The following is a 21,542-nucleotide window of genomic DNA, read 5'->3' as shown; positions in this document are numbered from 1 at the left end:
TATATAGAGGAAATTACATGGTTGTGTGAAGATATGAAGTTTATCATAGCTTCCCATGGGGAAGCCATGGCCTTATGGTTAGAGCCACAGCTTTGGGACCAAAAGGTTGCTGGTTCAATTCCCTAGACCAGCAGGAATGGCTAAATTGCCTTTGACCAAGGTACTTAACCCCTGGCTACTCTGGGTATATTGTATGTTGCTCTCGATAGGAGTATCTGCTAAATGCCAGTAATGTAATATAGTTTTGAATGGTCAATGTATACATTGTGAGTGAGCGAACAAGTGAGATATTTTTCAACATGAGAAGATAAACTTCATAGCTTCACACCACCATGTACTGTTCTTTATATTACAGCGACACATCCACAGAAAAACTATGCAAGTTAATCAAAAGAATTTTAATTTTGAACCGCTTTGTCATTTTAACAACGCACGTCTAGTCAGCGGGAAACCACTAGGAGTGACGCCACCTGAGTGAAATATCATGAAATATGTCACTCAGATCCATGATGTATTTTGTATGAAAAATGCGAGTTTTTCGACACAAGAAGATAAACTTCAAGCCAATGTGTGATTTTCTTTTTATTATATAGACACATTCACAAACAAAATGTCCCCACATTTATCAAAACAATTCATCAATATCTTCACGAGTGACATATAGAGAAATATGGCTTTGGTTCTCCATGTCCCAGATGTAGCTTGTATGAAAAATACGAGTGATGTATTTCCCAGTAAAACACTCATGTCCATACAATATAATGTTATATCTTCACTAAGAAGGTTTTAGACATATTTACACACAATTACAGTTTTTACCACTGCATTTGTTAAGTTGGCTCCTTATCCCACATGATCTGAGGAGGAAGATAGCCTAGGCAAGACTAAAATGTAATTACAAGAGAAAGAAAATCCATGTTGCTTTGCTAAAATAAATTTATGGTTTCTTAAAGTATGCTACAAGTAGAAAAAGAAAACATATTTTTCCAGACAGCCTCACAGTTAACACACCTTTCACACACCCAAGGTTACTTTACAAATTAAAGCTGTATATGCTTTGTTTCACATATGGAGGTTTTAGTTAAAATAAAACCTGGGTGCATTCATGCCATTGATATGGCTCATTTGTATGGATGATAACACATCTATTTCACGAGTATGGACAAAAATAACCAGGCTTAGACTGTTTCTCAGAGAACCCAGGTACAGTCTCACTGCAGTGAGAACACAATTCAACTCTGATTCAACCTAACTGCAGGAAATGAACCAAACACACCGGGTATTTTCAGTTGCAGGTGGCATTTTATGTGAGCTGCTAAAAATAAAAATGGCAAACTGAGCCAGAGGATATAGCTGGAGCGCTGTAGAAGGAAGTCGTGTAGGTTGTGAAAAACACTATTGTTTTTAAATTATGTAAACATTTTATCTATCTTTTAACATTTTCCATTGTCACATTTTTCATTCCTCAGCCAGCATTTTCTAGTCCACTTTATTCTGTGCAGCATTCAACTGAATCTGTTCAAATTGAAATCAAATCAAAATAATTTTCACTCTAATACGAACTTGTCAAATGGACGTTTGGCTGAGAATGTGACTTGACAAAAAACAGTTTAACATTAAAGGTGACATATAATATCTCTTTTCCACAAGTTGACACAGTTCCCTAAGGTCTTAATGAAATTTCTGTGAGATGTTTTGGTCAAAATATCACAAGCATAAAGCACCACAGTTCCCTTTCCACTCTGTTTAAACAGCCTGGTTCAAAACGTTTAATGTGATTGCCTGTTCCTCTAAATGATAATGAGACACTACTCACTCCACCCCCCTCTTCCACCGGCCAATCAGGTTGCACTTTCTTTATAAATTTTCATTCGCAAAGCCAGTTAGCAAGCCATGAGTGGAGATACTCAGATAAAGGGGTGGCATAATTCTAATGACTCCCCTTGTGACATAGACAGGGAACCAAATCTGAACGACTTATTGAAGCACATGTTTTCTGAAACAGGAAGCCCAAAAGAAACTGACTGGGTGTTTTATTGCAGAGTTTGCTGGTTGGTAGGCACTCCAGATACCCAAATGTATGTGCACAAGCACTGAAAAAGTAAGGTTTTTTTCATAACATGTCCCCTTTAAATTCTTATTAAAAGAAACAGCTTTTCTGAATCATGACATCACATTCCACTCCATTCACCCAAATTAAATTAGTTTCTGCCACCACTCACCCTGAATCGATAGGAGGTGTATCGCCTGAGCTCCTTCACTACACATGACTGCTCCTCTCCTCTATGCTTCAGCTGAAAGCCACATCCCTGTACAGAAAAAAAAAACATCCTGTCAACATCGTTTCTTAAATATTTTACAAACAACATGACTATGTTGCTAGTCACTTGCTGGCCTTTACCCAGGAAAACAGAAAATAAAAAAGTCATAACAAGGGTTGTTTTGACTGTCTTTTAACCTTTAGCATGCTTTGTGTGGTAGAGCAGGATTAGTCCACAAAGCAATGTGTGTGAAGAAAGTATGAGAAGTAGCCTCAAACGTGTATCTAATTATCCACACTCCACCATGTTCACAATGTACACTGCACATGTGTGCTGGAAGTGAAGAACTAAAGTTAGGGTCAAGTATTACATTGCAAATACCAACTGTACTGGTCTGTCAGTACATATCAATAGCAAGTTTTATTCCTTTGTTCACATGATGGTCCAATTAGGGCCTTTTTCGTCTGACAGATAGAGGAGGCTGTCCAACAAAGTCAGACATTGGGTAAGGGGGGGATTAGGCACAGAAGCACTCAAGAGGGCAAAGGTAATGCTCTATATGATGCTACCACCATCATGCTTCACTGTGCTGATGGTGTTCTCAGGGTGATGAGCAACATTGGGTTTCTGCCAAGCGTAAGCCAAACATTGGCACTCTTCCATAAAATTCAGCTGTGTGCAGTGTTAGGGATCTGGTTGTTCTGTAAACAGCTTCTCTAATCTGAGTTATGGATCTCCAGCTCCTCCAGAGCTAGCCTTGACCCCTTGGCGGCTTCTCTGGCGAATGGTGGACGGAATTTCAATGAATGGCCTCCTCTAGACCGAGTTGATTTTGCGCCATATTCTTAAAAAAAATTGTTTAATATTGCTCTGCGGGATTGGGATTTTGTTTTGATAACCAAACCCTGAATGATATTTTATAGCTCCTTAGGTGTCACTCTACTGTTTGTTTAGATATGTGTCCTTCCAGGCACTCCATTTAACTAATTATCTGACTTCTGATGGAAACTGGTTGCACCAGAACTAATTTAGGGGTTTCACAGCAACGGGTGTGAATACTTTTGCAATCACAACTTTTATTGTAAATAATTTAACATGCTATTCAGTATTATGGGATAGTGCGTAGATTTGTGGCATATAATCCCAGTTAAGTTCATTTCAGTTCCAGGCCGTAACACTATAAAATGTTGAAAAGTTCAAGGGAGTGAATACTATTAAACGCTAAATGTATGTGTGTATTGTGTGCCATCTAACTCCAATAGAAATACAGTGCTTTCTGCACACTCACTGATCCAATCTCTTCCATCTCCAGAATGTAAGAGAGTGTGTCTCGGCTGGCTGTCCCACAAGGGGTGCTCCACTCTAGACTCAGCCATGTTACGCCAGCCTCCATGAGACGAGGTGGAGGTGGAGGAGCAGGAGGAGACATGACACAGCTGGCTGTGCAACAACTCAGAACAGCACTGAAGGCACTGGAGAGAGCAAATACATGAACATCCTTCTTGTTGAAAAGATAATTAGGCATCTGAATCCTCATTCTAGACCAGGACTAAAAAAAAATCTAGTTTGCAAAACCATTTAATATAAAAAGCTGAATTTTTAAACATCATGAATTTCATTCTGTAACTTATCCCAAAATGATCAAGAACAATGTAATTGAAGGAGCACGAAATTAATTTCACTTAGATCTATTGGGCAGATACTTACCTCATTCCTATATCATTTTTAGCAGCAAGTCTGAAGGCATATTTTGTTGAAGGCATGAGGTGCACAACTTTGTACTGCTTGGCAAGGCCACTGTAAATCTCCTTAAATGCACTTTGTTTTCCCTGCTAATCATACCAAATACACATTCATATATACTCAGCACACAGACATGACCTGAGAAAAACAGGATTTATTATGGAAAAGGAAATATACTTGTTTCATGTCGATCCCTACCTCATGATATTCCAAGCAAAAGCCAGTGATTTTTGAGCCATTGTCATTGGGTGACTGAGACAGACAAGAATGAAGAAGCCGAGAATGAGCTGATGCAAACTGATAAGATTTTTAAATTATATTAAGGAACTACTGTTACTGTTAAAGGAATAGAAAACTAAGGTGTGGCTCTGCTTGTAATAAGTGAAACTGTAAGGCATACTCTCCACTGAAGGCTTATGGAGCTCTTGGTGCGCTGGATAAGTCGGGGGACTGCAGGAGTGTCTGGGACGCTGCACATTGTAGTGAAAGTTACACTCTCTGATGGGGCTCCCTTCATTGACCTACATGCCACACACACCCTTACACACACAGAGACAGCATCAGTACAGCATACTATGTGAATGACTTTATACACACATGTATAAACATAAAGCAGAAAATATCTGTTTAGAACTCTATTTTCATAACGTATCATATGAACAGAAACTTTATATGTAATCCAAGCAATTTCATTTATTTGCTAGACACTTTAACTCAAAGCAAGTTTAAACTAATACATGATACAACCCAAGAATAAAGCCACTGCATTTAAGTTTATGGATTATTTATTAAAAAAAAAAAAGTCTACATGTGCACCAAGCAGCATAGTTTTAAGGCAGTACATAAGTATGGAGGATCAAATTCAGATTACATCACAAAATATTTAAAACATTCATAGTTCAGTTTGTCATTCAATATGTCAAACACAGATTAAGCTCTCTCTTATTGTTATGGTTCATTATTAAAATGCCACTGCTGCCAAACAAACACAAAGTACAAATACAAAAAGAGACAGAGACAATATGAGTCACAACTTTACTGTAAAGAACATTCTATTTCGATTTTTTTTTCAATGGACCTTGCTTGAAGGAAATGTTACACCCATAAACTGCCTCCCTGTGTCTCAATCATGGGTGTAGAACTTCCTGTTAATGTTGGATCCAGTTTCTGATTGGCGATGGTGAGGGTGAAGTGTTACTCTTCTGATCTAAAGTTGCAAAGTTTTGATCGATGGTTACTACACACTACTTGTCACAAAAGTGCCTGTGGTGCACACAGAATTCTACACAGCACTAACTGCTCTCAGTGTATGATTTAGGATCAAATTTACACCTGCATCAAACTTGCTTTTAACTGATGTAACTGACTGCTGGTATTTGAACTCCCAACCTCCCAATTAACCCTTTGGGGTCGAGAGCTTCGCCGGCAAAGCTCGGCAGGTTTAGAATGAATAGGTCATGTATTTAGATAAATATATTCTCGAGTTTTTATCATACAAGCATGATAAACATATTGACAGAAACTTTATACGTTACACTTTCCTATGTGCCCACTGCCAAAAAAAAATTTTTTTAAATTACCTAAATTAGATGAAATATAAAACTTGTCACCTTACTCAGTCACACAGGAGTCAGAGTGCTGAGTGCGCACTTAGGCATTCATAAAAGACTATTCACATGGTAATGGGCATGATAATCACTTTCACTGTTTCGGTTTTGATTGGTTTCTCTTTCGTGGTGGTAATGCCCACCGTAAACAGGATAAAATACGTCAGCCATAGTTTAGGCTGTCTGTTTGGAGGTAAAACTTCTTGTGAGATGGCACCCAGATTTTATGCTCAAGAGGCGCTTTGGATGATTCAGGACAGTGATTCAATTTCAGGACAGCGATTCAATTCAATCTTGAGAACTGCGACACCGATGATCAGCGGTGCTTTTTTTACTTCGACTTGATCCAGCCGAAGATCAACTCGAGTAAGTGTAAATATTTCTTCTATTTATTATTAGCAGATCAGTTGATATGCGTGCACTGTAGTGCATACACAGGAAAAATGACTGAGTAATTTTTCCAGAGTTAAAAGTATTTTCCTCAAAAATAGTTCATTTTGCTCTATTTTGAGTTTAGAGAGTAAAATTTGGAGTTGGAACAAAATTACAGAGTAATTGTGTAACTGAGTAACAGAGGTAGTTGTGGCTCTGAACTGAGTAAAACAGTACAAGAGTTAATTTCAAGACACACTGAATAGAGTCAAATACCACTTGACCTGATGGGATTAATAGTTGTCAGTGGGAGGGGTTTTCACTCTTCTCATTGAATGGAATTTTTTACTCTTCTCACTGAATACCCCTCCCACTGCCAACCCTTTATCCCAAACCAACAGGACATACATTTTTTGATGGCCAGTTAATTGCAAAATCAATGTGTTACGACTTGGACTTTGTTGGCCTCTAGAGGCCGCTATCATTTCTTTTTTGTTGTCATGTTTGTTTTGACTGCTAGAGGCCGCTATTGCTTCTGTGTGTTGTGTTTTGTTTTTCCTTGTGCCTTGTGCCCCGCCTAGTCCTCATTATTGTCACCTGTGTTCTATTTAGTTTGTGTATTTATACTCCCTCAGTTTGGCCTCTAGTCACAGAGTCTTTTTGCTATGCTGTTTAGTGCTAGTTACCTCTGTCCCGTGTGCCTTGCCTTTGTCCTTGTGTTCTTTGTATTTTTGCTTTCTTTTGGACTTTGTGGATTTTGTTTTTGACTTTTTGGATCTTCTGAGCGTTTGGATTTTTACCCCTTCTTTTCTGGTTATTGGCTTTTGTATTGACTTTGAACTTTTGGATTTTTTATTTTTTCCCTTATATCTTCTGAGCGTTTTGGATTATACTTTTTGGATTTTTTGCATTGTAAATAAACTGTTTTTTGCTACTCTACTTTCGCCTCACGCCTCTGCACCTGAGTCATTCCCCTGGTGGCCTAGTGGGGGTTTGCTGGATCACTACACCAGCGACCCGGGTTTGATTCCCAGCAAAACCCTAACAGAAAGACTCCCTCATGACCGACTCAGCAGAGGCTTCGTCAACTGTCTACCCAGCCAACCTTCAGGGAATTATGGCTGCTTTAACGCGCTTCGGAGCTACCATGGACACTCATGGATGTACACTTGCAAGCCAATGTGAGGCCCTTGCTCGTCACGAGGTACTGCTTCAGCAAATTGGGAAAACCCTGGCACAGCTGACTCCTCTGCCTCCATCTGCTCCCACTCCAGTGTCTCCTGCCACGCTGTCTCTTCCACCTCGCGAACCCTGCCTTCCTGCACCACAGAGGTATGACGGCAAGCACAGTGAGTGCCGAGAGTTCCTCACCCAGTGCCAACTCACCTTTGAGCTCCAGCCTACCACCTACACTACGGATCGCCGCAAGATTGCCTTTGTGATAACCTTGTTAGCTGGTAAGGCACGAGCTTGGGCAACAGCCATCTGACAGGGACCCGAGTGCTCTGATTTCAAGCTGTTTACGGAGGAGATGCTTCGTGTCTTCGACCAGGCGGACATCAGTAAGGATGCAGCCAGGAAGCTCATGTCCATCCGACAGGGAGGAAGCGTGGCAGACTACGCCATCTCGTTCCGGACGCTTGCAGCAGTAAGTGGATGGAATGAGACTGCCCTTGTTTGAGCCTTCCACCATGGTCTGTCTGACCCCATCAAGGACGGTCTGGCCTCTATCGGATGCTCAAGTGACCTCGAAACACTGATCTCACATGCCATTCATCTTGACAACAGGATTAGAGAGTGCCGCCAAGTCCAGAGCTTCTCCGGCCTCACCGCCTCAACCTGGAGCCCGTCTACCTCCTCCAGCGACTGTCTGGAGCCCATGCAAGTGGGCCGTACCCGTCTTTTCACGTCTGAGAGGGAGCGCAGAAGGAGGGACAAGTGCTGCATCTACTGTGGCAAGCCTGGCCACTTCCGAGCATCATGTCCCGAACTCTCAGGAAAAGGACCGCTCCGTCCAGCCGAGGGAGGGTTGTGACGGGGCCTGCGCTCTCTCCCGAACTTCCTGGCCAAGGAGTCTACATCCCGGTCTCCATCTCCTGGGGTGAGTCCGTCCACTCTTGCCAGGCCTTGTTAGACTCCGGGGCGGCTGGAAACTTTATGGATGTTCACTTCACCCAAAGAATCAATGTCCCGACTGCACCTCTTGAAGTCCCACTGTCTGTGTCTGCCCTGGATGGCCAAGCCTTAGGTGACGGGAGAGTCACCCAAGTTACTTCTCCAGTCTCAAGGTCACAAAGAAGAAATATCCCTGCACCTTATTCATTCGCCAGAGTTCCCAGTCATTCTAGGCCTTCCCTGGCTTACCTGCCACAATCCTCGTATAGACTGGGTAACAAGCCAGGTTGTGGAATGGGGTCCTGCATGCTATGCCTCTTGTCTGCTCTCCAGCTCTCCTGTGTCTTCTGCCGAGCCTCCTGATCTCACCGAGTTATCTCAAGTTCCCACAGAGTACTGGGATCTTAAAGAAGTTTTCAGCAAGAGCAGGGCTGCCGTTCTTCTTCCGCACCGTGCCTACGACTGTGCCATCGACTTGCTTCCTGGGGCTACCCCTCCTCGCGGCAGACTGTTTTCCCTCTCTCAGCCAGAACGCAAGGCCATGGAGGAGTACATCAAGGACGCTCTGGCCTCTGGGTTCATTCGACCCTCCACTTCACCCGCTGGTGCCGGCTTCTTCTTCGTCGGCAAGAAGGATGGGGGGCTCCGGCCGTGTATTGATTACAGGGGCCTCAACAAGATCACTGTGCGTAACCGCTATCCCCTTCCGCTGATGTCCACAGCGTTCGATCTGCTCCAAGGCGCTACTATCTTCACCAAGCTGGACTTACGGAATGCATACCACCTCATCCGCATCCGACAGGGAGATGACTGGAAGACTGCCTTTAACACCCCGTCAGGGCACTATGAATACCAAGTGATGCCCTTCAGACTCACCAATGCGCCAGCTGTCTTTCAGGCCCTTATCAACGACGTCTTGAGAGACATGATCAACCTATATGTCTTTGTTTACCTCGACGACATTCTGATTTTCTCCAAGACCTTGCAGGAGCATCGCCACCACGTCCGCCAGGTTCTCCAAAAGCTGCTACAGAACAATCTGTTTGCCAAAGCCCAGAAATGTGAGTTCCATGTCCCCGAGGTCTCCTTTCTGGGTTTTATTGTATGAACGGGACAACTCCAGATGGATCCAGCCAAGACCCTGGCCGTCCGGGACTGGCCCACTCCCAAGTCCATTAAAGAAGTTCAGCAGTTCTTAGGGTTTGCTAACTTCTACCACAAGTTTGTCAGGAACTTCAGTTCTGTAGCAGCGCCCATTTCGGATCTCACCAGAAAGACAGGTGGATCCTTTGTCTGGTCTCCTCAGGCGGAAAAGGCATTCAGGGACCTCAAGCAACGCTTCTGCATGGCACCCATTCTGGTCCTCCCGGACACTTCGCAACCATTCGTCGTCAAGGTAAACGCCTCGGACAGTGGCGTCGGCGCGGTCCTCTCTCAACGTTCAGATGGAAGGTTGCACCCCTGCGCATACTTCTCCCACTGCCTGAGCCTTGCGGAGTCCCGGTATGATGTGGGGGATCGGGAACTGCTCGCAGTTAAACTGGCCCTTGAGGAGTGGAGGCACTGGTTGGAGGGAGCACAACATCCATTCCTGGTTTGGACGGACCACAAGAACCTGGAGTACCTCCAGCAAGCCAAGAGACTTAATCCACGACAGGCTAGGTGGGCCTTGTTCTTTAGCCGATTTAACTTCACCCTATCGTACCACCCTGGCTCTAAGAACACCAAACCGGACGCGCTTTCCAGGCTATTCTCGTCCAACAACAGGGAAAGTGAAGTTGGACCTATCATCCCTGTGTCCCGGATTGTGGCCCCTGTCCGCTGGGGTGTTGAGGAGGCCGTCCGACAAGCCCAACGCCAGGACCCCAGCCCTGGGACGGGGCCACCGGGCCTCTTGTACGTCCCTCGTCAAGCCCGGGCCAAGGTTCTCCAGTGGGGTCACTCGTCTCGACTCCTGCCGGGTCCGCGGTGGGCTCCAATACCTAGTGGACTGGGAGGGCTATGGCCCTGAGGAGCGCTATTGGGTCCCCGCCCGGGACAATTTAGATAAAGAACTTTGTCAGGACTTCCATTTGGCCCATCCTGAGCACCCTGGGAACGTCAGGAGATGCTCCTTGGGGGGGGGGTCCTGTTAGGACTTGGACTTTGTTGGCCTCTAGAGGCCGCTATTGTTTCTGTGTGTTGTGTTTTGTTTTTCCATGTGCCTTGTGCCCCGCCTAGTCCTCATTATTGTCACCTGTGTTCTATTTAGTTTGTGTATTTGTACTCCCTCAGTTTGGCCTCTAGTCACGGAGTCTTTTTGCTATGCTGTTTAGTGCTAGTTACCTCTGTCCCATGTGCCTTGCCTATGTCCTTGTGTTCTTTGTATTTTTGCTTTCTTTTGGACTTTGTGGATTTTGTTTTTGACTTTTTGGATCTTCTGAGTGTTTGGATTTTTACCCCTTGTTTTCTGGTTATTGGCTTTTGTATTGACTTTGAACTTTTGGATTTTTTATTTTTTCCCTTATATCTTCTGAGCGTTTTGGATTATCTCATCTCATCTCATTATCTCTAGCCGCTTTATCCTTCTACAGGGTCGCAGGCAAGCTGGAGCCTATCCCAGCTGACTACGGGCGAAAGGCGGGGTACACCCTGGACAAGTCGCCAGGTCATCACAGGGCTGACACATAGACACAGACAACCATTCACACTCACACCTACGGTCAATTTAGAGTCACCAGTTAACCTAACCTGCATGTCTTTGAACTGTGGGGGAAACCGGAGCACCCGGAGGAAACCCACGCGGACACGGGGAGAACATGCAAACTCCACACAGAAAGGCCCTCGCCGGCCCCGGGGCTCGAACCCAGGACCTTCTTGCTGTGAGGCGACAGCGCTAACCACTACACCACCGTGCCGCCCCGTTTTGGATTATACTTTTTGGATTTTTTGCATTGTAAATAAACTGTTTTTTGCTACTCTACTTTCGCCTCACGCCTCTGCACATGAGTCATTCCCCTGGTGGCCTAGTGGGGGTTTGCTGGATCACTACACCAGCGACCTGGGTTTGATTCCCAGCAAAACCCTAACACAATGGAGCAGATTTAAGTTTTTGTACTTGATACATTCCTAAGACTGAACAGAATCAAGTGATCAAAACGGTTCGTCACAATGGGAAATGTTTTTTCACACATTCAAACACAGTTCTAAAACTGCTTTTTACAACATCTTTATTTATCTGTTATTTTTTAAAAGTACAATCATGACATACATATTACTGTAGCTGAACTTGTGCTGAATACAAAAAAGTCATCTGACTTTGAAAATACTGCTTAGATTTGTTGAAATTGACAACAAAATCAGAGCATGCCAAAATCATTAGAGTGCCAGAAAATGCCCTCAGACCCCAGAGGGTTAACTCAGAACCCAGCTCTGAATTACGGCTTTCGATGAAATTGAAAAGAATAAATCATGAGGATGTACATGTCTCACCTGGCGTAATAGTGTGTAGCAGGTCTGAGCTCTCCCAATGTACATGTAGTGTCTTTCCCTCTGGAAAAACATTCAACATTACAAAGGATGCAAGGAATCTGGACAAAAACATCTGCTTAACAAATGAAGGCTTAGGCCATATTCTTGTCATTATGATACAAGTATAAAATAAGGCATATTGCAGTGTTATGTCTATTTTTGGGATTTTTGTGAACATCAGCACAGAGCAGCATCGTTGTAAGAAGGGGTTGGATTTAAATGAATACATTAATAAGAGCACACCTCTACATAGACATGCTACTGCGATATCCAATCTGTTCATATCTGTTCCTGTCGTTTCTTTTTTCAGAAGCCAAGTGACAAAGTAACATTTTCCAAATGAGACACAATTAGACTTAACTTATTTATAACCAGCTGGTTGACAGAATTAATTAGTTGACTGTGATTTCATTAATTGTACAGTATAATGAAAATGTTAATGAAATGTTAATTTCATTAATTATATGGGTAATTTCCTGTTCATTTATTCACAGTTCACAACATAATTCATTATTTGCACCTTCTTTATTTCAGTTACTCACTCCTGGTGTGTTTAAATATACCTCATTTATGCAAAGTGGAATGAGATTAATAACGAATAATAAAAAACCTGGTTGTAAGAAATGGGATGTTTTTGCACTGTGTCTGTGCTAAGACAGGGTTTCTGCCATGAGCAATAAAAGCACACTTTTGAACCACTTTGTCAGCACATATGAACAAAATTTTAATGCTAATTTTAAAACGAGGACCAAAGGAAAAAACAAACAAACAAACAAACAAACAAACAAACAAAAAACCGCCTTTACTGTGATATGAGAATGTCCCCATAGCATTCACACACACACTGGCAGTTACTATGAGCTGGAATAAGGGAGTTAAAGCTAAAATACAGGCATACTATATGGTCAAAAGTTTGTGGACATCTGACCATCATGCCCATATGTGTTTTTCCCCAAACTGTTTCCACGAAGATGGAAGCACATAATTGTATAGAATATCTCTGTATGCTTTAGCATTAAAATTTCCCTTCACTGGAACTAAGAAGCCCAAACTTGTTCCAGCATGTCAATGTCCCTATGCACAAAGCGAGCTCCATGAAGACATGCTTTGCCAAGGCTGAATTAGAAGAACTCGAGTGGCCTGTACTGAACCCTGACCTCAACCCCACTGGAACATCTTTGGGATGAACCTGACCTCACTCATGCTATTGTAGTTGAATGACCAAATCCCCACAGCCATACTCCAAAATCAAGTGGAAAGTCTTCCCAGAAGAGTGGAGGTTATTATAACAGAAAGGGGGACTGAATCTGGAATGGGATGTTCAGCAAGAACATATGGATGTGATGGTCAGGTGTGCACAAGCATTTGGCCATATAGTGTACTTAAAACTTCTACTTCGTATTTGTGTGTAATCCTGTATTGTGGAAGCAAGATATACTCACTGGTACACAAGTTTGAAATCTCCCTCTGTGCCACTCTGAGACAAGGCCAGCTCGTAGCTGAGCGGCAGGGCAGGGTGTGAGTGTAAGTGTGTATCCGCTTCTGACAGTACAGGGAGTGGAGGACGCCAGGAGAGAACTGCAGAATGTGACATGACACTGCCCACCTGAAAGGGACAGACAGAAAGCGAGGATGAAGGATTATAATAGAACTATAGCATCTGAAATCTGACTAGTAGGCTGTCATCTACATAAGTGCAAAAACACTCACTGCTGGTTTGCATACAGCAGATAGGAGTTCCTGCACTCGGCTCATTTCCTCTTCTGCATCTGTAGCTGTAACAAGTCCATTATACAAAATGTCATATCCCATTATCTTGTTTTAAATTTATATTAGCAATAAAAACTATTTGCCTTTAATAGGGTATATTATATAATTAATATCCCACAAAACCCTGTACATGTTTATGTATCCTACTGATGGAAAGTGTATGTGTGTGGAATAATGAGTGACTGGAAATAAGTGATGTAGGTCATGTGACACTGACTAAATTTATGTTTCTCCTTCCGATTTCCAAAGATCAGTCTGTTTCTCGCATCATGTTACTGTCAAGTCAAAACTGACCACAATAGGTCTGTATGATATAATGATTTAACTGTCTCTACACAACATTACACTGCCATGATGCTGAAAAGTACAGCACAACATTTAGTTGTTCAGCTTGTCTGTCTGACCAGTCGTTTTCTCCTGCCCAAATGAACCAGACCAACTAGGAAAACATACTAGAGTTCAAGTCTGTCTCTTAAACATTAAAATGCAACTCTAATGCTTAAAAGGCCTCAGCAGAAAAGATGCCATTTAAATTGATTTTAATGTCTGCATGATATTTGGTTACAATATAAACAACCAGTCTCCAGTTATTTTTCATCCTCTGAAATAAGAGAGCTGTGTATAAAACAGCTATGATCCCTATATAGTTCACTCAACTCTCAATAAATAAAAGATAATTAAATTAAAGCTGACCTTTTTCATTTAATTCCATAATCACTGTTTCACTTTAGTACAGAACAACAAAAATGTGTAATTATTATGGCATGAGCTGTATGTCAACATGTATGCATGTGAATAATTCACCTTTAACCTCATAGTCACTTGAAGGGGAGCCTCTATTCCGGACTGAGTGTTTAAGACGTGGCGGTGTTGGAGAAGAAGCCATGCCTGTCCGGACTTTGCCATGTCCGTTGTGGGTGAAGGGCATGCCGTTAGCAGCACTCAGATGTCCACCTTTCAGCCTCCGCTGTAGCTGCTCCTGCATTTTCACTGCACGTTCTTCACGGATGGGTACTGACACACTGTGGCACATCATGTCTAGGTTCATACAGATAGACAGTAAGATAGACAGACACACATCTCCGGGATGAACAAATCATAAATCGAGTAGTTAGGTCACCAAGCAAGTAAGAGCTCCAGTGTGCTGCCAAGTCCCATGTTCTGGGAAACAAAAGTGATTAAGCTAAAAAGGGTTAGCTAATGCACACTGCCTGGCCTATCTATAGCTAATACACACACACACACACATACATACATATATATATATATATATATATATATATATATATATATATATATACACACACACAGCGGCACAATGGTGTAGTGGTTAGCACTGTCGCCTCACAGCAAGAAGGTTCTGGGTTTGAGGCCAGTGGCCAATAGGGGCCTTTCTGCATGGAGTTTGCATGTTCTCCCTGTGTCTGTGTGGGCTTCCTCCGGGTGCTCCGGTTTCCCCCACAGTCCAAAGACATGCAGGTTAGGCTAATTGGTGGCTCTAAATTGACCGTAGGTGTGAATGTGAGTGTGAAATGGTTGTTTGTCTCTGTTTCAGCCCTGCAGTGACCTGGTGACTTGTCCAGGGTGTACCCCGCCTCTCGCCCATAGTCAGCTGGGATAGGCTCCAGCTTGCCTGTGACCCTGTACAGGATAAGCAGCTACAGATGATGGATGGATGGAGTTCTTCTGTCGATTTTTTACGATTTGACTTCACCAAGAGTTTAAGTGATCTCTGATCATGGTCAGTCAAGATTTTTTTCCAACCACATTTCTTCTCTGAAGTTGACAGTTCACCACATTCCTTCCAGGTTTTAATAATGCATCAGACAATTCTTAACCCAATTCCAGTCATTTCAGTAATCTCCTTAGTTGTTTTCTTTGCTTGATGCAGGCCAATTTTTTGACCCTTATGAAACACAGCAAGATCTTTTCCATGATCATGGGATGCGTTTTCTGACATGGTTGTTAAAGAAATGAGAAGCTACTCACTGCATCAGTTAGGGTTAAAAGGACTGCTACCAGCTGAAACATATCACTGCAGCAATTATCCAAACCAAGGCTGAATTATTTTCTTATTTAAATCCAAATGGCAAATTTTTTTCTGGCCAGGCTGTGTACATTAATAACATTAATAATGGTGAGTCAGTCAGCTAGTTAAGTGCATTAAGACTTAGAGGAACAAGATACAACCCCGATTCCAAAAATGTTGGGACAAAGTACAAATTGTAAATAAAAACGGAATGCAATGATGTGGAAGTTTCAAAATTCCATATTTTATTCAGAATAGAACATAGATCTCATCTCATCTCATTATCTCTAGCCGCTTTATCCTTCTACAGGGTCGCAGGCAAGCTGGAGCCTATCCCAGCTGACTACGGGCGAAAGGCGGGGTACACCCTGGACAAGTCGCCAGGTCATCACAGGGCTGACACATAGACACAGACAACCATTCACACTCACATTCACACCTACGGTCAATTTAGAGTCACCAGTTAACCTAACCTGCATGTCTTTGGACTGTGGGGGAAACCGGAGCACCCGGAGGAAACCCACGCGGACACGGGGAGAACATGCAAACTCCACACAGAAAGGCCCTCGCCGGCCCCGGGGCTCGAACCCAGGACCTTCTTGCTGTGAGGCGACAGCGCTAACCACTACACCACCGTGCCGCCTAGAACATAGATGACATATCAAATGTTTAAACTGAGAAAATGTATCATTTAAAGAGAAAAATTAGGTGATTTTAAATTTCATGACAACACATCTCAAAAAAGTTGGGACAAGGGAATGTTTACCACTGTAAGACATCCCCTTTTCTCTTTATAACAGTCTGTAAACGTCTGGGGACTGAGGAGACAAGTTGCTCAAGTTTAGGGATAGGAATGTTAACCCATTCTTGTCTAATGTAGGATTCTAGTTGCTCAACTGTCTTAGGCCTTTTTTGTCGTATCTTCCGTTTTATGATGCGCCAAATGTTTTCTATGGGTGAAAGATCTGGACTGCAGGCTGTCCAGTTCAGTACCTGGACCCTTCTTCTACGCAGCCATGATGCTGTAATTGATGCAGTATGTGGTTTGGCATTGTCATGTTGGAAAATGCAAGGTCTTCCCTGAAAGAGACGTCATCTGGATGGGAGCATATGCTGCTCTAGAACCTGGATATACCTTTCAGCATTGATGGTGTCTTTCCAGATGTGTAAGCTGCCCATGCCACACGCACTAATGCAACCCCATACCATCAGAGATGCAGGCTTCTGAACTGAGCAATGATAACAACTTGGGTCGTCCTTCTCCTCTTTAATCCAAATGACACGGCGTCCCTGATTTCCATAAAGAACTTCAAATTTTGATTCGTCTGACCACAGAACAGTTTTCCACTTTGCCACAGTCCATTTTAAATGAGCCTTGGCCCAGAGAAGACGTCTGCGCTTCTGGATCATGTTTAGATACGGCTTCTTCTTTGAACTATAGAGTTTTAGCTGGCAATGGCGGATGGCACGGTGAATTGTGTTCACAGATAATGTTCTCTGGAAATATTCCTGAGCCCATTTTGTGATTTCCAATACAGAAGCATGCCTGTATGTGATGCAGTGCCGTCTAAGTGCCCGAAGATCACGGGCACCCAGTATGGTTTTCCGGCCTTGACCCTTACGCACAGAGATTCTTCCAGATTCTCTGAATCTTTTGATGATATTATGCACTGTAGATGATGATATGTTCAAACTCTTTGCAATTTTACACTGTCGAACTCCTTTCTGATATTGCTCCACTATTTGTCGGCGCAGAATTAGGGGGATTAGTGATCCTCTTCCCATCTTTACTTCTGAGAGCCGCTGCCACCCCAAGATGCTCTTTTTATACCCAGTCATGTTAATGACCTATTGCCAATTGACCTAATGAGTTGCAATTTGGTCCTCCAGCTGTTCCTTTTTTGTACCTTTAACTTTTCGAACCTCTTAATGCCCCTGTCCCAACTTTTTTGAGATGTGTTGCTGTCATGAAATTTCAAATGAGCCAATATTTGGCATGAAATTTCAAAATGTCTCACTTTCGACATTTGATATGTTGTCTATGTTCTATTGTGAATACAATATCAGTTTTTGAGATTTGTAAATGATTGCATTCCGTTTTTATTTACAATTTGTACTTTGTCCCAACTTTTTTGGAATCGGGGTTGTAAATATTTGATCATTATCCTCTTCTCACAAAGTTTCTGAAGTAGTACATCATGTTTATATAATTCACAAAAAGTCAGCAAGTTACTGGTGAAAGTTTCAGCTATGAGATTTGGGGTTCTATCCTCGCATTACTCAGAAAAGTCAACTGAGCCTACTTGTCTATTGGGCAACTGATTTGTCTATCCATGAACAAAATTATGTCTTTCCTTGTCAGGTTACCTCCTGCCTACCACTGATCATAAAAGTGCCAAAATAAAAATAAAAATCATGAAAATACAGGTCATAAGCTTTCGTTAATATTTATGTTAAAAATCAGAAATCAGAAAAAAGTCATCTCCGTGACTTTGACCATGGTATAGTTGTTGGTGGCAGATGGGCTGATTTAAGTATTCCAGAAACTGCTGATCCCCTGTGATATTTTTACGCACGACAATCTCTAGAGTTCATACAGAATTGTGTGAAACTTTGAATGGAGCGAAAAACAAAAAACATCCAGTGAGCGTCAGTTCTGTGGGCAGAAACACCTTGTTTATGAGAGAGTAGGACAAGGGCCAGGCTTGTCTGAGCTAGTCTGAGGTTTCAGTAGGTATAGGCTCACCAAAACTGAACAGGTAAAGATTGAAAAATATAGCCTTCCTGTCAGCACAAACTAGTCTGGCTATTCATCTCTAATGTGAACATTAACTGAAGCTCTTGAAAGGCATCTGCATGATTTCATGCACTCTGCTGCTGCCACATGACTGGCTGACTGGATAACTGTAGGTATCCTATAAAGGTGTTTCTAATAAAGTGGACAGTGAGTGTATATGTCGCACCCAAACACACCAACACACATTGCAGTCTTAAAAACTGGGTCTGTAGAATCATAATTTAGAGCACAGCAATCTTAAGAGGAGCTCAATAATTCATTCATCGCTGTATACTGGTCAGGATTGTGGTGGATCCGGGGCCTATCCTGGGAACACTAGGCATGAGACAGGAATACAACCTAGAAGAGATGCCACTCCAGCATCGGGAAGTCAATAATATTTAACTTTTTCTGCCATGGGTCAACCACAAGCTTGCTAAAGAGGCAGTCTGTACTTTAGTGCATATTTAGTATATACAGTAAAAAAAAAAGAAGAAACCTTTATTCATCACATGCACACTTGAAGCACAGTAAAATTCATCCTCTGCATTTAACCCATCTGAAGCAGTGAACACACACACCCAGAGCAGTGGGCAGCCCAGAGCACCCAGGGAGCAGTCAGGGGTTCAGTACCTTGCTCAAGGGCACCTCAGCCCAAGGCTGCCCCACATCAACCTAACTGCATGTCTTTGGATTAGAGGGAAACCGGAGCAAACCCGCACAGACACGGGGAGAACATGCAAACTCCACACAGAAAGGCCCTCGCCGGCTGCTGGGTTCGAACCCAGAACCTTCTCGCTGTGAGGCGACCATGCTAACCACTACACCACCATTCTGCTGAAGTAAATATACAATATGTATTAAGTGTGTGTGGGACTGTGTGCTCCTGCTCACCTTGCTCAGTGTAGACAGGAAGTGCAGGCAGCTGGTGAATATAGTGAGGAGAGAGTTCGGTAGGGTAAAAGTGTGGGTGGTGCAGCATGGCTGGTTGTGGCTGTGGGGTGTACAGTGGTAGATGTGGAGGTACAGGGGGTAAAGAGGGATGAAACTCCATCGTATGAGGCAGAACCAGCACCTTCCACATGCCGTTCTCTTCCACCACCTGCAGGGGACACACAAGACCACAAAACATTTCTTGGATTTATTAGTCCCCAATCAATATCTCTGTTTGAAATGTCTTAATTATAAATATTATTTAATTGCATTCATTTTATGGTGTAATAAATCGGGATGAGGATGGGAACAATGGACAGTACCTGAGATATGTAACCTGGAGGCACAAAAATGGGAGGCACGGTGCCATTAGGGGACACCATGGGCACCTGTGCTGGACCTGAACAAACACAGAATGTGGCATTCTATTAAATACCACTGACAAAACCTGAATTAGGCATATCAGACGCTCGCTGTCCGTGCTGTGAAAATTGTGCATGCAGACGCTCATCTAAGTTTCCAAATCTGTCATTGCTTAACTCTTGAATATTTTCTGTCGTGAATACTATCATTAAAAAGTTTATAATCTCATCATCTCTAGCCGCTTTATCCTGTTCTACAGGGTCGCAGGCAAGCTGGAGTCTATCCCAGCTGACTACGGGCGAAAGGCGGGGTACACCCTGGACAAGTTGTCAGGTCATCACAGGGCTGACACATAGACACAGACAACCATTCACACTCACATTCACACCTACAGTCAATTTAGAGTCACCAGTTAACCTAACCTGCATGTCTTTGGACTGTGGGGGAAACCGGAGCACCCGGAGGAAACCCACGCGGACACGGGGAGAACATGCAAACTCCGCACAGAAAGGCCCTCGCCGGCCATGGGGCTCGAACCCGGACTTTCTTGCTGTGAGGCGACAGCGCTAACCACTACACCACCGTGACGCCCAGTTTATAATCTCTGCTTTCCAAATAAATTTATCTCGTTAAGATCTGTTCAGTACTTTGGGAGTAATGGCAGGTTGAAGTTGGTATAACAAAGTACACTCTCTGCTCGCGTGATGTCGGGAAACTGCCGGTGATTTTTGAGTCACGGGAAAGCAGTCAGGCTCTCTCTCTTCTGATCGGTTTATGACTGGATTACTCATGAATACCAACTGGATAACTTTTATAGGGATGTTCTCTCACTCTCACTGTTTCTGATAAAGTATTCAGCAAAATTTCCCGTCAGCTAGTTTTGATGTTCTGATTCACGGGAGACTTTGAAGTGAGTTTTCATAGCTTTACCTACTTATTTTTTCAAATCAAACTGATTCATGTAAATAAATAACTATTTTAGAATATAACTGTAGTTGTTTTGATGAAAAATGGAGATCTTAGTAGTCAGAATGATATTTAAAAAAACCGTAAGTCAGAAATGCGAGTGTCAATTTCAGTTCAATTAATTGGAATTGTTTATTGGATAAGGCTCACACAGTTTTTTCAAGATTAGCCTTAAAAGCTGTGAATATTAACTGATATAATCATTTATATTCTTTCATATGAACACTAGGAGGCCCTAATTTGAAATACAAAGCCCTACAGAGCACAAAGAGGGTATTAGAAATAATATTTTATTACTTTTTTGTTTTGATAGAGAATGGTAGATGTGAATGACATTCAATGCTTATTGATGCGTATTTTATCATTAACACTGATTTCTCCTTCTTTGTGATGTATAAATGAGAGTTAAGATCAGCTTTATATTGCACAGATAAAGCCATTTGGTGAAACTTTGAACAACAAAGTGTACAGATTTAATGTTTTTACCTAATTACCATATTTAATACTAATTAAATACTAATTTGCATCATTGGTTTTTACTAATTTTTAAACTTTGTATTCAGTATACAACCATCTATGTGCCTGCCAATTTCCATGTAAATATCTTGAAAAATAGAAAAGTTATTAAGAAAAAACATTTGATCTCATTGGTTCATGAGGCCCATTTTGGACCATGTTATCCTAATACATAATATTACGGCAGTTTTCTAAAAATTAAGCCTTTTTTTTCAATCTTTGATTTGTAATATCTCAAGAACAGATAAACATATTTTAATTCTATAAAATGTATGTTGTTCAGCATTCAGTTTTGAATTCAATCACTACGTTTACATGCACATAGAGAGAATCAAATTTCTGCCGTTGCTCGACTGAAATCGAAGTTCAAAATGCCATGTATACACCTTAATTCGGCTGAAATTGAACCGAACTTGATTTCTCGGAATCGAGCTACACGACCTAGTTTATGCGATTTCTGCCGAGCTACTTTGTGCATGTATACCCTATCGAGCTAGTTGTCGAGCTACTTCCGGGAGTGACGAGTGACGAGACCACAAGCGGGAAACACAACAGCCTCGGTCAGCATGACAACGAATCAT

General features: G+C 42.5%; 1 protein-coding gene across 3 annotated transcripts in view; it reads right to left on the bottom strand.

Moving 5' to 3' along the window:
* The window catches only part of LOC132890578 (fibronectin type-III domain-containing protein 3a-like), a 181,543-nt gene that overhangs the window by 59,268 nt on the left and 100,733 nt on the right, over nucleotides 1-21,542 (bottom strand). For all 3 annotated transcript variants that reach the window (XM_060927577.1, XM_060927580.1, XM_060927579.1), the window contains 11 exons: nucleotides 19,440-19,516; nucleotides 19,078-19,285; nucleotides 14,183-14,416; nucleotides 13,319-13,383; nucleotides 13,051-13,214; nucleotides 11,570-11,629; nucleotides 4,405-4,543; nucleotides 4,203-4,256; nucleotides 3,969-4,093; nucleotides 3,550-3,733; nucleotides 2,223-2,309 (listed from right to left, as the gene is read on the bottom strand). In XM_060927577.1, coding sequence (XP_060783560.1) covers nucleotides 2,223-2,309; nucleotides 3,550-3,733; nucleotides 3,969-4,093; nucleotides 4,203-4,256; nucleotides 4,405-4,543; nucleotides 11,570-11,629; nucleotides 13,051-13,214; nucleotides 13,319-13,383; nucleotides 14,183-14,416; nucleotides 19,078-19,285; nucleotides 19,440-19,516 — 1,397 coding nt within the window. The remainder of the gene's footprint in view (nucleotides 1-2,222; nucleotides 2,310-3,549; nucleotides 3,734-3,968; nucleotides 4,094-4,202; nucleotides 4,257-4,404; nucleotides 4,544-11,569; nucleotides 11,630-13,050; nucleotides 13,215-13,318; nucleotides 13,384-14,182; nucleotides 14,417-19,077; nucleotides 19,286-19,439; nucleotides 19,517-21,542) is intronic.

This window comes from Neoarius graeffei, chromosome 8 (assembly GCF_027579695.1).
Source record: "Neoarius graeffei isolate fNeoGra1 chromosome 8, fNeoGra1.pri, whole genome shotgun sequence".
Classification (NCBI taxonomy): Eukaryota; Metazoa; Chordata; class Actinopteri; order Siluriformes; family Ariidae; genus Neoarius; species Neoarius graeffei.
Note: the sequence above shows the minus strand (reverse complement) of the source record. Positions and strands in the feature narration are given on the sequence as shown.